The 15,339-nt window shown below is 43.3% G+C and overlaps 1 protein-coding gene across 1 annotated transcript; it reads left to right on the forward strand.

Annotated features, from left to right (window-relative positions):
* The first annotated feature begins 287 nt into the window (after nt 1-287).
* Nucleotides 288-14,828, forward strand: lpar2b (lysophosphatidic acid receptor 2b). The gene is made up of 5 exons (XM_029506040.1): nt 288-647; nt 6,541-6,982; nt 7,927-8,421; nt 9,964-10,226; nt 12,742-14,828. Exons 2-5 carry the CDS (start codon nt 6,727-6,729, stop codon nt 12,844-12,846), a joined length of 1,119 nt encoding a protein of 372 aa, XP_029361900.1. The 5' UTR covers nt 288-647; nt 6,541-6,726; the 3' UTR covers nt 12,847-14,828.
* The last annotated feature ends 511 nt before the right edge of the window (nt 14,829-15,339 follow it).

The raw sequence follows: 15,339 nt of genomic DNA on the forward strand, positions 1-15,339 counted from the left end.
TTTGCAGTAAGTTTGTGTTCTCTGCATAGCTGTTTTTTTTTTTTTTTTTTTTGCAGCTCTTGAATATAAAAGCTTACTGATGATGTTCAGTAATTGTGAAGGTTTTTTTTTTTTTTTTTTTTTGTGCAGCACACAGCTCACCTCCCCAGCTCAGTCCGGCTCCAGTCGGTCCCTCCCCAGCTCCGCCGTCATTGGCTGCTCCTCAGCCGACGGGGGGGGGTGGGGGGGGGGGGCAGCTGGGGCGGATACAGACGGCTCAGGTCGAGCAGCAGCACACAAAGCAGCTCCAGGCCGCTGCTCGGTGACTGAGAGCCGGCGGAGGAACACCGTGCCGCGCCCTAAGCGCACCCCACTCCTCCCTCCTACCTCCACCTCCTCGGGCGGATCACAGCGCGGATCACTGCGCACAGGTAACCGGAGGAGTCCGCACAGGTGACGGAGAGCCGCTCCGCTGTGTGTGGAACCAGCTGGAATAAACCCTCAGCAGACTTCTGTGCTTTTAGTTTCTTCTCTTATTTATTGTCTCCTGTATATACTTTTATTTTCGACGCCCCCTCCTCCGGCCTCTGAGGTTTAACTTCAGGTGCTACTCGACGAGCTCCGAGCTGGATTTACTTGATGAACGAGTTCACACTCAACAGGAAAAGGTGAGGGTTTTTTTTTTTATTATTATTTTTTCATTATCATCTTCCTTTCCTTGTTTGCTTTGGCTCTTTTACTTTCCCTTTTTATTTCTTTGGTGTGGTGTCAGAAAAAAAGGTGGATGATTTATTATGTTGTAGTCTGTTTGTGCCACATGTGAAGGCATCAGTGGATCCATGTCAGCTCTTTGTGAGAAATGACCCCCTTCATCCATCCTTTATCTCTTTCTCCTCCATAATTTTTTATTTTTTTTATTTTTTTTAGTTTTTAAGGTGCACACATCCTTCAGACACACGTGTGTCTTTGATTCTGAAAACTGGTAACTTAAATTACCTGCGTTTGAATCCTTCACCAAGGCCCCTGCAAACAATCCTGCCATTCCTGGGCTTTGTTGATCATGTCTCACAGTGTTGACTCAACTCTGTGTGTGTATGAGCTGCGATAAATCACCGAGTCCAACGTGTGGAATATAAAATATCAGAAAATGAGCGGCTGTTTGTTGTTTTTCGCCCAGAGCTCAAACTGACTTCCTCAGATTTGAACATCTGAGGGGTGGGCGCGTAACACAGAAATGCCACATGTCTTTTCAGTCTTTGGGCATTTGTGGTTATTGAGTAACTCTGAATAACTCTGAATGAACTATGATAAAAGTCGGTGGTTAAATTTTCGCTCAGTAGCCTTATTAATGAATCCAGTGGTCGTGTTTGTGTCTTGATGTGATTTAGTCCAGTTTATTGTTGCATGAAGGCCAACTTTAAAGTTGGTTTGTCAGTGCTGTAAACCTCTTGAGTCATTCTTTTGTAATAAGGCAAATATCCGCATTGAGGAGGCGAGGCATGTTCATATGCCTTGTTCCTCCAGCGTTTTGTCGTTGGCATGTATTTGGCGGTATTTTACAGACACAAGGAATCTAAGAAATTCTCCCAATTTATCGACCCTTCTGTGTAAAGACAGAAGAAGCTTGAGCTGGACATTTTCCCAGTCAGGTCACTGTCACATCTCGTCTTTACTGCAGTTGGTTAAACACAGGTCATTGTGAAAGAGGAGATGCAAAGTTGAGTTGGGTGCGCGTCAGTGGGAGGAAACACTGACACTTACAGAAACCTCTCGTTCTGCACTTCAGGTAAACCTGTAATGTGTGACAGATGACATATCGTAGTGAGGTAATTGGCTGGCAATGCCAAGCAGATTTGTTTTCTTAAAGACAATGATTTTCAGAAACTGTTGGAATAAGACAAACTCTTTCTCAGTTCCCTGTGATTAGACTTAGCCCTGTTTTTTCATATGTGACGATGAGGTAATTCATTTAAAATGGTCCCAAATTATAGTATTTCTGATGCATAGCAACAAACTTTATACTATGTATTCATCAGAATGTTTTCTGCTCTGAAAAGCCTCTCCAGGAAATGTGTAGTTTGTGGTTTTTGGTGCAACGACATCCCCCTTTTAAAAAGAAAAAGAACTCTCCGATAGAAAGATTGCATTAGAGAGAAGTGTCTGTGCGTGCGTCTGTGTGATTAAATGGCTGAACCTAATCATTATGGAGATGACACAGTCAGTCCCACCGGTCGCTTGTCCATAATTCACAGCTGGAAGGCAGCTAATTGAAACCACGACTCCCAGAGAGAGGGCTCCTGAGGAGATGAGCAGAATTTCCATTTTTACCTGGAACAGCGCTCCACAAACACGATCAACAGTGACTCACCCACTGCTGCAGTATTGGTTCAATGTGTATAAATCGTTCCCACTCTAAAGAAGCGCTGGCTGAAGTTGATTCTCTTCAGAGGAATCGAAAGAAAAAGGAGGAGGGAGAAGAGACTTGGGTGTGGCTGCTCTCTAATGACCGGTTTGCATTCAAACTGGTGTTTACCGATTCAGCCCGGTCTATTCACACACAAACACAGACACATGATGCATGAAAATGCACAGTCATGCAAATTCAAACCCCACAAGAGCCACACACAGTGGAGGCACCACGGTGGACTGCATTTTTCCCTTCAGTCCATATAATCTGTGCGTTGTGTCGCACAGCTGCTCACAGATGCCCTTTGGCGTTTAATTGGTGCTTGCTATCTTATCAGCTATGGCCTCTTTACAGGCTTCTGGGAAATGCCCTGATAAGTGTGGCGAGCCGTATTGGTTTTCTGTAGAAGTCGTAAACCTGAGATTCCTCCACACAACCCTTGTCTCTTCGCCGCCTGACTTGGACGGGGCACTCGCAGGTTTGTCTGCAGATTTGTTGTCGTGGCTCTAACTTTCTGTCGGGATAATTCTGCACACGCCGTCTCTGATGTGCGTCTGCTGTCGTCGTCGTTTGATTAGCGCAGCCTTGCTCGCCGGCGTTCTCCTCCATTTTTATTTATTTGGCTAATCTACCAGCAGATCAGGAACACATGTAGCAGGTCAGGCTGCCGGTGATCTTTCGCAGCTCCCTCTTCTGGCCCACAAAGCAGACGACTCCAAACGCTCTGATGAACTCAGTGACTCTAAATCCGGAGTTCATCTCCCCCCCGCCATGTTCAAGTGGCGGCACAAACAATCGAACCTGGTGTGATGGTAACGCCAATACAGCAAAAAAAAAAAAAAAAAGTATGCCAATTCTGCTCTACATGTGTTTCAGTTGTATCCTGAAGCTTACCACTTGATTGCTGTGCAGATTGAATGAAGGCATCGTGTGCTCAGCTCTGTTTCTCATAAAATCATTTGCTACTGGCTGGATCTTCACGTTTCCTGCGAGTGACATCATGTTTTGTTTTGTTTTATTTTTAACACCAGAAAGTGAATGAGTGAACTGATCATATTGTTGTCGTTTTTTTTTATTTAGCAAATTGGCCTGACTCTTTCATACACTGATTCTCTGTAATTAAATTTGTTTTCAGGTCAGACCTTGAACCACCATTATGGTCAAAATGTTACCAAGTCCTTGTTTATTTACATATAAAAAAAAAAAAAAACACTTGTAGTTTATGATAATAATAAAAAGAAACATAACTCGTCGTAGATTACTTTGGCATCGACACTGTTGTTGCTGCAGATTACTACGGTTGTGCGCCCACAAGCTAACAATATCTTTTTATTGCAAATCATGGAAAATGGGTCAGAACTGATTGACGTGATGTTGGTGTGCTCCTGCCTCTGAACCCTCTGAGATTCATTCATAAAAAGTAGCTTCACACTCGCTCATTATACCCTAAAGCAGTGTGGTTAGGAGTTTGTTGTAATCACGTGAGCTATAACTTTGTAATTTTGTGATCGTTGTCTCAGAAATGACTGTTATGGATTTACTTGATGGCCCTGTTTGTAAATGTTAGCAGCAGATGAAGGCGTGTTTTTCCCATATTTTAGGGAAATGTGTGGCGTTTTTGACAATTAATGAACTAACAAATCTTTTTATGTGTGTTTTTTATCATCACAAGAGAGAGAATATAAACCTTTTTTCCCCCCTTATGAATAAACAAAGAGCTCCTAAATGTTTTTAAATCTTAAAAAGCAGGTAGTAATGTTTGCATTTACATCGGTGACCTTTGGAATTCATTTTGAAACAAACAAGATGACAAAGCCGACCAGACAGACTGATTGTCTCAGATTTAGTGCCCAGACAGTGTACAAAGTGCAGCAGATGAGATGATTAAACTGTTAAATGCTAAAATGGCTGCTCCTTTTATCTAGTTGATGCTGTCAGCATGCGACACACTTCTCACACAGATGAAGTTGTGCAGTTATCCCAATCCCTCAACAGACCTGATTCATTCACACATGATGCTGCTCCCACACAGGCTCCCGTTCCAGTATCGATTTTAATTACTTTCGTTTGTCTTCCTTGTTGAAACTTGTTAAAACGCTTTGATGTGTAGACTTGGTGGCAAATTAAAAAGATGCCAGTGAGTTCAAGGTAGAGAAGTAAACGGACTTTACATTTAGAAAAGAGTGAGCACCGGATCCACCCTGATTGAGATCGGCTGATGAAAAAACTATATCGCGCCTTTTTTCCCTCTCTTTTCGTTTTTTGGTGTGGTGATTTTGCACTCATTAAAATGGGTTTTTCCAGTCATACATCTGGGCGTGTGCTGGGTTTGGCAAGCTCAGCGGGATGTGCGTTTGCTAATGTAAACTGGTTGTGTTTGAATCTTTTGCTGACACTTAACATTGGCAGGGATGACAGATTGCTTTGTTTGGCCCCTTCGGTTTGCCAGCTGCATCTGTTTTAAAAGCCGAATTGATTGGACACAGGTGGCAACGTGTGTGTGGGGGGGGGGATCCCCCAAGCTGTATCTGTTGGCTGGTCGGAAATTGTAACACATCAGACCGGTGTCATGAGATAAATGAATGGGTATGAGGGTGACACGGATCAGATTGCTGCAGTCTTAGTCATCCTGTCACTGCCGTGCAGACGGCTGTGAGAAACAGCGGTGCCTCAATCCCCACTGCTCAGGTTTTCAAGATGTGCAATATCAGAAGTGTCGTCTGTCTGTAGTGAAAGTGTGCGTACATACAGGCGCTGTTTGCACAAGTCGGCCTGTTAGCCACACACCTGATGAGATGACAGCCGTGAATAGTGGTGAACAACACAGCTCTGAGGCGCAGACATCCTCACTTCCTCTGGCCTCACCACCATGATGTCTGTTTCCCCAAAACTCATTTAATAACGTTCACACTTCTTTTTATTTTGAAGTTCGACGTGGTATCGAAAAAGAGAATGTGTTTAAATATAAACTCTTATCGCAGTTAAGTATGTTTCTTTCCCGCATTCTTGTCTTGTAAATGTTTTGTCATTCGTCATTTCATTCTCAAGCCTCCTCTCCGAATTTTTCTGCTTTTGAATTGGCATTTCTCCTCACACACCCTCGGTAAGAGAGTGGGTCATTGAGGTTCCCTCCCTGTGTGTGCGTGAGTGCATGTGTTGTGCGTGTTTGGGTTGAGATTGAGTTACATAGCTGGATTGTGTAATTGTGAGGTGTGTCTCTGCTGTAGGGAGCTGCTCTGCTGTTTCCATTGTTAGGAGAGTTGAGCTGGCCGCTGCCGGTACGTCGGTGTCACTGTGCTGCGCTGGCTTTGTAGGAGAGAGGGAGTTTTGTTGACTCAAAACGCTCTTCACGTTGACCGTAAATAGAGGATTGAAGCTTGTCGTTGTTTTTGGCTTTATTCACTGGCCTGAGCTGGGTTGGTTTTAATTGCATCATCATAAAACCTTTTGCGTGTCCCTGTTGTGACTTGTCAGACACCGTAGATGTTTGCCATTGAGGGCGACAGCAGCATGATAACGGAAATGGTTAATCAAGATTTTCTGGTTTGTTAAAATTCTTTGTGCGCGTCAGCTTTGTCTTTGTGTGTGATTTCCTTTTCCTAAATTATATTAATTATACATTTCAAAATAACAGTATGTTGACCCCATTGTGGTGACTTCGCACCACAGTGGCTGCAGAAAGTGGTCTGAGCTGCTGTATTTACATAAGAAACACTAATTTGGATAAAAGAGCAGCCCACAACTACCTCTAATTTTTAGTCAGCAAAGATTTGGTTGTTTGAGCGGCAGCTGGTCGTCTCGCATGATGTTATTTACTGTCAACTCTGTGACGTAACAACAGAACGGCAGTATAAGTTGGCTGCTGATGTGTTCAGGTAGTTTCAGGGACAAAAAATTTGAATGTGCTACAATCACAACGGATCTGATGTCTCATACTGCTCACACACGATGTATTTGTTTAAGGATTCTTGGTCTGTTAAATCAAATTCAGGTTCGTCCAAAAATATTTTCAATGACAAATGCGATTGACGCTCTCAGTGAGCGTGATTTAGAAGTTTGGGCTGTTGTTAAAGGGCCAGCTCCTTCATTTCGGATTGGTTTCATTCATAATGTTTGTATTTTCATGCTCAAACTAATAATTCATTCTTCCACAGATCGAATCCAGCTCCAGAGAGCTCTACAGTAAACGCTCACCCTCACCTGTCCGGCTGATGGCATGCTGAACTCCAACCCACCAGACAGGGCGAGTCTGAATGGCGCCCTAGTCCGTCCGCTGAGCTTCCTAACTGCAGCGCTGCTCTCATCTCTTCCCTGATTGCTCATCCGCCTCATACCTCAACATGGATACGGTGACCGAGGACAAAGAGGGATGTTACTTCAACCGGTCTGTCAAATTCTTCTACGAGGAGAGTGGAAAGAACATTAGCGACCACTGGCGCAAACGTGACTATGTGATCGTCACTCTGGGCATGACGGTCTGCTTCATTGTCATCTTCTCCAACCTTTTGGTCATCGGGGCCATTTTAAAAAACCGACGCTTTCACTTTCCAATCTATTACCTGCTGGGTAATCTGGCTTTGGCAGATCTCTTCTCAGGTACGGTTGTTTTATGTTTGAAACTGCATTATGGCATCAACATATGAAATAATCTTGAAAGTTTCAGTGCTGCTACAGCTGCAGGCAGAAAGGCACGGCCTCTTTGTTATTAAAAAATGTGAACACACGCTGCTCTAACTGATGTCGACATTATAAGTCTGTTTTAACTACGCTGCCATTTGACATTTACTCAAAATACAGCAAACATGAAACACTCTGTGCTTTTGAATATTTAATGTTCCCCACGCAGACCACATCACATTGATGATGTCAGAGCAAAGCCAGAGTACGATGACTCCTACGTGACTACATTCATAGCCTGTCCATGACTGATATACAAATCGCTATGTTGTCATTTGAAAGGATTGTTTCTGCAGAATATCTGTGGTTTCATGTAAATGGTAACTGAGTAGGACAATGTGAAAATCTTTTGTAAATTTGGAAAAAGTTCCGTTAGGTCAGCAGTTTTTGGGCTTTCCTTTTTCAGTTTGTTCTGATTGCAGCCATTTTCAAAGTTGACCCCGCGTGTAGATGTGGAACTGAATCTTCTGTTGTTTTGAAGCATTAAGTCTGTAATTCTGCTTTTGCCATCTTGGTTTTTGAAACCAGGAGGTGGGCACACTCAGTCAGTCATACATATCCTCCTTTACCATCTGCTGGATGGCACCTCAATTTAAAGAATGAACAACATAAAGAATGTTGTTTTGAATAAGGCTTGAAACTAGAAACTGGAACTGATCTCTCATTAAGAAACTGTTTATCGAGCGATGACTGAAATGAGAAATAGGGACATTTTCTCAGACAACGAATGACTGAACGGATGAAGCTGATTTCATTTGATGTCGCCTCCAGATGGTTAGCTATAAGGCACTTCACTTTTCAGACCTTGACTCATGTAACGGTTTATGTAAGTGCTTTGTTTTTCTCTGTAATCCTTTTTCCAGGTATCTCCTACCTCCACTTGATGTTTCACACTGGTCCGTGGACCATCAAGCTGTCGAAGCACCAGTGGTTTGTGCGGCAGGGGCTGATCGACACCAGCCTGACGGCCTCCGTCCTCAACCTCCTGGCCGTGGCCGTGGAGCGCCACCAGACCATTTTTAACATGCAGCTGCACAGTAAGATGAGCACCCGGCGGGTTTTCGTCATCATGCTGTTCATCTGGGTGGTGGCGATAATCATGGGCCTGGTTCCCACCATGGGCTGGCACTGCCTGTGCGACCTGCCCAACTGCTCCACCATGGCCCCGATGTACAGCCGCAGCTACCTGGTGTTCTGGGGCGTCCTCAACCTGCTCACCTTCTCCATCATGGTGGCCGTCTACACCCGCATATTTATCTACGTGCGGCACAAGAGCAAGCAGATGTCGCAGCACACCTCCCAGATGAGGTATAAAGAGACGGTGGTGAACCTGATGAAGACCGTCTCCATGATCCTGGGTGAGCCAGCACACACACAAACACACACAACATGGATGGAAGTGACTTAAACTAATTAGAGAGCTCATGTTGGTATTTCTACTGTATCGCTTCGGTCAGTCGACACAGGCAGTCTAACATATCTCTGGTTAATTTCCCTTTTTAATAATAGTGGGGAGATGTATTTCTGCAAAGCAAATAATAACTCCAGGCCATCAGCAGGTGGATGTTCTGTTGAAGGTCATTTATTTATTTAGTCTCAAAGGAAGTAAATACTGAGTCATGGCATAATTCAAGATTTTTATCTGTTAATCATCACGAATAATTATTTGAAATATTTAATAATGCATCTTGCAAGCGTGTGTATTAAAATGTGTTTAAATACCAAATAAGACTAACAATTCTCAGTCAAAGTCAAAATGTTTTTCAGCCACCAAAGCTTGAGTTTGTTCAGTCGAAGCTGCATTCAACGTGATACAGTTCAGGCGACTGCTCACCTGAATCTTTACAGAATAAAAAGACTGTTGCACCTATGATGGCTGCCATGCAGGCTCTCAGCCTGCCTGTACTTGTTAAACCAACCTCCCCCCAACACAAATACACTCCTTCCCTCCTTTCTTTCTCCCACTGATTCCTTGTTTTTTATGCTGCACTGACCCTGCTCTCCTCCGTGCTCTGCCGTCTTTGTTTTCTTTCCCAGCCTCCCCTGCTTCTGCTCTTGCATTTTGAAATTTCGATTAAATTCCTTTTAGGTTTTGAGGGAAACGTTGCTCGTCTTTCTCCAGTCACTCAGCGCCCAGGATTCAACACCTCTGGCATGAGAGGAGGGAGGGGGAAAAAAAAAAAAAAAAGAAAAACCAAAACAAAACCCTGAGCGTGCCCTGACAGGAAGCTTCATACTTTTGTTAATGTGACACAAAGCAGCTTCTCTCCCGAACATACGACCTGACTCAGAGGGTGTCTTATTTCGCGTGTCTAACTTCAGCTCTTGACCTTGAGACCCAGAACATTTTTGGGAAGTGGGGATGTTTTGTCGTCAAATTCCTCGCCAGACTTGACTTTAGGTCTGAATTGGAGGTTAAACCTGCAGTTGTGAAAGTTGCACGCCGTGACTAGAGGCTGAAGGAAACGCCGCACATTGTGCTTGTGAGAGCGCGTTTCCACGTTTCCATCTGCAGCTGAAGGCGCTGCATATATCAGAGCTGTACGTGCTGCAAATGTGTTTACATAATGAATTCCTGAGCTGCTTAATCGAATATTATGATAATGAAATGTGATCATACAGACTAAACCCAGCCCTCCTGGTGTGTGTGTGTGTGTGTGTGTGTGTGTGTGTGTGTGTGTGTGTGTGTGTGTGTGTGTGTGTATTGTCTACAGAGGAATTTACAGTACATTCCCTTACTCCCTTAGCTGCCCCCTACTTCTGTCTTCACATTCCTCACAACACTATTTACTCGTTCCATTTTAATAATGCCTTCCTTTTCTCTCATTTATCATGTCGATTTCTGATGTTGTTGTAAGTCTTTTTATGACCTCCTGCCCCCCCTTGATCCCTCCCGACAGGCTGTTTTGTGATCTGCTGGACGCCGGGCCTGGTCGTGCTGCTGCTTGACGGTTTGGGCTGTGAAAAGTGTAAAGTGCTGCGCTACGAGAAGTACTGCCTGGTGCTGGCTGAGTGCAACTCCTTCGTCAACCCCATCATCTACTCCTTCAGGGACAAAGACATGAGAAAGACCTTCAAGGACATCCTGTGCTGCGTGTTCCGACGGCGCAGCAGCAACAACAACAGCAACTCTGGAGCTCACTTTAACACCGTGGACCACGAGGTACTGTCTGAGAGCAACGGAGTCGACGACAGCAATCACAAAACAGCCCCTGAAGACTATAAATAAAATAACATCTGTAGAACGAGTGACAGCGATTATCCACCACATACAGTGTAGGAACTGACCTGACAACCTAAACTTCTGTTTGAATTCAGTTTTACATTTAGTTTCTGCACATCATTGAACACTTGAAATACAAAACCACTCGGTTTTGACAGGTTTTTGTTTTGTTTTTTTTTAGTTTTGTTCCTTTTTACTCCGGCTTAAATTTTTTTAATTTTTACAGTGCAACCGCATCACCTACATCACATGTAGTGCCATTAATCAGACCCAGCGATCTTCAGGACAGCAAACAGGCAATCAGTAGTCTGTTCTGGTGAGTTTAGGTCCACAGACATCAGAAGCCCATCAACGTTTTGGTGTTTTCAGCTCGTCTTCTACGGAAATTAAAGGTCAAGGTCATTGTGACCTTTCAAAACACGATTTGGTCTCTGTGAGCTCTATCTCAGGAACTCTGCTAAAGAATGAAAAGTTCAAAGGCCAAGTTCACCTTGACCTCACAAAAAAAACAAACAAAAAAAAAAACACGCACATGTCTGACAGGCTACAAAGATTAGGACAATTTATGTCCACAGGGTCGAAGTTCAGTCAGTCTTCTGCAGCAAACCTGTTGCCTTCATTTTTACTTCACTTACTGAAAAAATAAAGATGACCTTTTTCATCACTTCTCCTTTTTTAGGTGCTAAAACTGTAGTGTAAAGTCTCGCAAACTCTGTAGCATGTGATGCTGTCCTCACCGTTTCTTATTTACCAATGCTGTCTGGAGTACACATCCAACAATCACAATAGTGTGGAGACGAGAAACGCTGCGCGCTTGCAATCAAGTTTCGTGTCTGCATTCTCTCTTTCATTTCCTGTTGCTGACCCGCAATCAAATAACTTTTGAATGTTGCTTCCATTTGAACAAAAGCCATGAGCGTGTGCAGCATCATAGCCGTGCATTTCATACATTTCACATAAAGAAGGCGCCACGGTTAGGGTTTATGCATGCACCACACAGCATGCTGTCCCAGCTGTGTCCTTTCAGTGCCAGCGAACAGACTCTGAAGGTGAAAATACAAACTACTGCCCGGCTGCTGCCATTCGAGGATTTTACATCCTTTGCTGAACGTAAAGGCTGAAAGAATCGAATTACAACAGTATTTCGTTTCCAAACTCTCACCTGCTGCACGAGTTACACAGGCTGTCTTTGGTGGAAGCTATTTCTGTTTCCCCGTATATTTCCACGCACAGTTATTTTGTTGAGAAATGATCAGTAATTTATTTCAGCTCGTTACTGAATTGGAGTGTTTGCCATTATTCACCTCAAGGCACAATAACCACTTAACGCTGCTTCAACAATCTGTGGTCTGTCTCTTTTCCATTGCAGTCACCTGCTGCTTCAGCAGCAGATCTGAGGTCGAGATTGCATTTTGCATAATAATAATAATTTCACCACAAAATATATATCCATGTGCAAATGTTCAGCCAGGGCCCCAATCAAAGATATAATTCCACACACATGTACGTTCATGCAGTTAGCTGCGTCCTCAGTCAAACTCTGATCTCTGGTCGCACTGATACATGCTATAAAAGGCTTTGCCGGGAATTACCCTGTTGCCTCATGCAACAGCATTATGCACTTGGCACCAGGTTTCTGCGTTTTCTGTGCCGTTTGCTAATGCGCATGTTTGTGTGTTCGTGTTGTACAGTTTTAAACTGCTCCAGATGTGCGCTGATGGTTAGACTGGCTCATGTTCCTTGCCACATTTCCTCTGACTGGTTACTCTGGCATGTGTGCATGTTGGAGGCATGCACTCTGTCATCCCCTCTCCCTCCCACACACACGCACTCACGGCCTGTTATAGCTGCTTATTGTGCAGTCATGAGTGTGTTGTCTTTTGTGTGTGCGCGTTTATGTTCGTGTGGCAGGATTCACTGAAAAAAATTTTACACATTTCTTGTCAGTAAGATCAAATTTACGGGCAGAAGTGAGTAAAATATCAAAAGCTACTAAAGGGATAACAGTATATTCAAACTATATTCTTTGTTTTGGAAAAAAAGGAAATAATTAATCACCATGTTAATACTTAATTTCATATCATAAACTGTGGTATTCTTTTGACAGTTCAGAATATTTTGGGGTTTATTTTTGTACACGCATTGTTAAAACTAATGTGAATAAATCCTACATCTGCCTACATCTGTCATTTGTGTGATGTCCGTCCGCTGCCTGTTCTGTCTGCTCTTCTAACCGAATAAATGTACATTTGATCTCATCGTCTTCGGAAACTCCATCAGGGATTCAAATGAGTTTGACCTCTAACCACTCTAACTTTTTTGCAAATTCAGTAATGACTAACCTCCATTCTCAAGTTTCTTTTTCACTTCCTGTTCACTGACTGTCTGCTGCACCTTTTACCTTGATTCACTCTTTGCCTCATGCTCTCATCTGTCTCTCCACCTCTGTCTGTAGACCTATAAGTCTCGTACTGCCGTGCCAATAGGGAGGAGCAACGGGTCGCCTCTCATCCACGACGGCTCAGAAGACAAACCTGCCACTTCAAACAACTGGGATTAACTCCAGCAACGATAAACTCCAGACAGACGTGGGAGCTTTGCATGCACATGCAACAGCGAGAACTGCAGAGCCATGTATGCACGCATAAACAAATGTTACAGACTGTCTCTCCTCAGCAGAGAAACTGTTGTGACAGGACCAAAGCCTGTTGACTTCAACCTCTGCTGCCGGCAGGCATACTTAATCAGTTGTGACTGATAAAGCTAAGTTGGTCACGGTCAATCAAAGAAGAGTCCATGATGGCCGACGTGGTGACGGATGTATCCTCTGAAGCTGAAACAGAAGAAAGCGGCTTGTTTGCACTCTGTGGACTTGCAGCAGACTTGAGGCTCCGCTCCATATGGCCTGGCTGTTTGCACAACATGGGGGATGCTGACATTTCCTGTTTGGACATAAACAAGCTGATAGTTTTACCCCCAACCAGACGGCGGTAGAAGTGGCTGCTGAACAGCTGGAACGTGTTGGCAGTGAATGGAAAAACTGACTGAATATGTGCCATGTTTGCGTGTGTGTCTGTGTGTGTGTGTGTGTTTGTGTGTAAACGACACAAACCAGCTTATTAGGTACACTGTTATGTTTGTGGTTCAGTTCTTGGTATTGTTGATTCAACTGTTTGATCTATTCAGAGAAGTTTGTGGTGCTGCGAGCTGTTGATGTGAACGGGCTGGACAGAATGACAGAATCACTTGGTGAAAGGATCGTACAGTTGAATTACCTCCTTCATTAAAGGAGGATTTATCTGGGTGTACCTAATAAACTGTTTAATGAATCACTGGAAATCAGATTTTGCCGGGGTTCATGTGCACATGTAACTGCACAAATGCCGCTGAACCTCACAGAGGAGATCCGGCACCGTCCAACTCCAAAGTTTTGTGAATGAGTAAATTGTTGGTTCATCTTTTTTTTTTTTTTTTGCGTTCTGATCATTAGTCCACTTTAAGGAGTTGTTTTTTTATATATATATGTTTTTATATATATATATAAAAAACTCCCCTCGTGTTTTCACTAGTTATTTATTTTTTATTCATCCAGGAAACTTCCAGTGAAGATGCTGATATTACTTGCTGCTCACCTTTTTCCACCAGACCGATTAATGCTGGGTGATTAATTCTTCCATTAATTCTTAAAAAGGGATTTATCAGATGTTAATATCAACCATGCTGGTGTTCTGTTAAGTTGTGGACTAGTGACTCTCACTTGGCTTGCAGGTCAGTTAACCACTGAGCTGAAGTAAACATAGTAAAGAATGAAATCAGCAGATTGTTCTGAAAGAGGATAAACACGGCTCTCACTGATTTAAAATAACAAAAGCAGCATCAAATTCTGTACTCACATAATCCTTAATTTGGGTTTGTAACCCTCTTCTGCAATGAATCACCTTTTCGTTTCTGTTTGAACTGTCAGGTTTTTAAGTGTAAATTATTTTTACCCAAAATTTTAAAAGCTTGGCACTCGGGCCAGATATGTAACCCCTCATAAAGCAGAGGATGCACGTTTTAGCTCAGTGGATCAGATCCAGTTTGTAGTCTGATGTACCATTAGGAAGCTCTGATGTGGTTAAAGTTCATCATAAAGAAGTTGGTATTTTCTTGCTGTGGTCACTGTGTGCTGCTAACACTGTCTGCATCATGTCAGTCCTCTGGATGCTGAAATGTAAACTGTCTGTGATACAAAACTTTTATTTATGGTCAGATTGTGGTAGTAGATGTGATGTACAGTATTTAGTGCACATAAACAGATTTGCCATCCGATGCAACATAAAGGGAAGTCCAGCTTGTCTATTATTATTATTATTATTATTATTATTACCCAGAAATATCCAAACAGGACAAAGGTAGCGAATAATGTTAAGCTTTGTGTTAAATGTATTGCAGCTAATTAATGTTACGTTTATGTAACTGACATCAAGGTGTTTCAGTTTGTTGTGTCTGTGTTTCAGCCATGACACTGACTGTGACATTAAAAACTTAAAAGACGTGAACTCTGACTCTCCGGTCAGCTCCTCACTGACATCCTTTCTTTCGTTCCGCCAGCCAAACTCAGAGCTCATCAGGTTTAATTTGTCCCTTTGCTTTGGCTCCTGTTGGACGACTTGATCTCAGGAGGCCGCCGGCTTTCTTTTTGGACGCTGTAGGTGGATTTTTTTTTTTCTGTCTGTCTGAGTCACTTCTTTCCTTCCTTTCCTCTGGATTCACGGAGGGAGGAACAACGTTGGTTTGAGCCCGGAGCCCTTTGATAGGTTGTTGAGAAAATGTCCTCTTTATCTGGTCTCTCACTTCTCCCAGCCCTCCACTGTCCTTCTTCCTTCCTGCTGAGGCGGTGTGGATAGACTCCCTCCTCATGTTACCAAGTGAGAACCTTTTCAGCGACATCGGCTCTTTCTTGTCAGCTGGCAATGAGAATCTCTTCTGGGAAATCTTCTCCTTCCTCAGGTTATCCAAGTTCAGTTTGTCCAGAGACAGAATACTCTTCCTCTTTCGTTTCTTGTTGGGC

This window comes from Echeneis naucrates, chromosome 1 (assembly GCF_900963305.1).
Source record: "Echeneis naucrates chromosome 1, fEcheNa1.1, whole genome shotgun sequence".
Lineage (NCBI taxonomy): Eukaryota > Metazoa > Chordata > Actinopteri > Carangiformes > Echeneidae > Echeneis > Echeneis naucrates.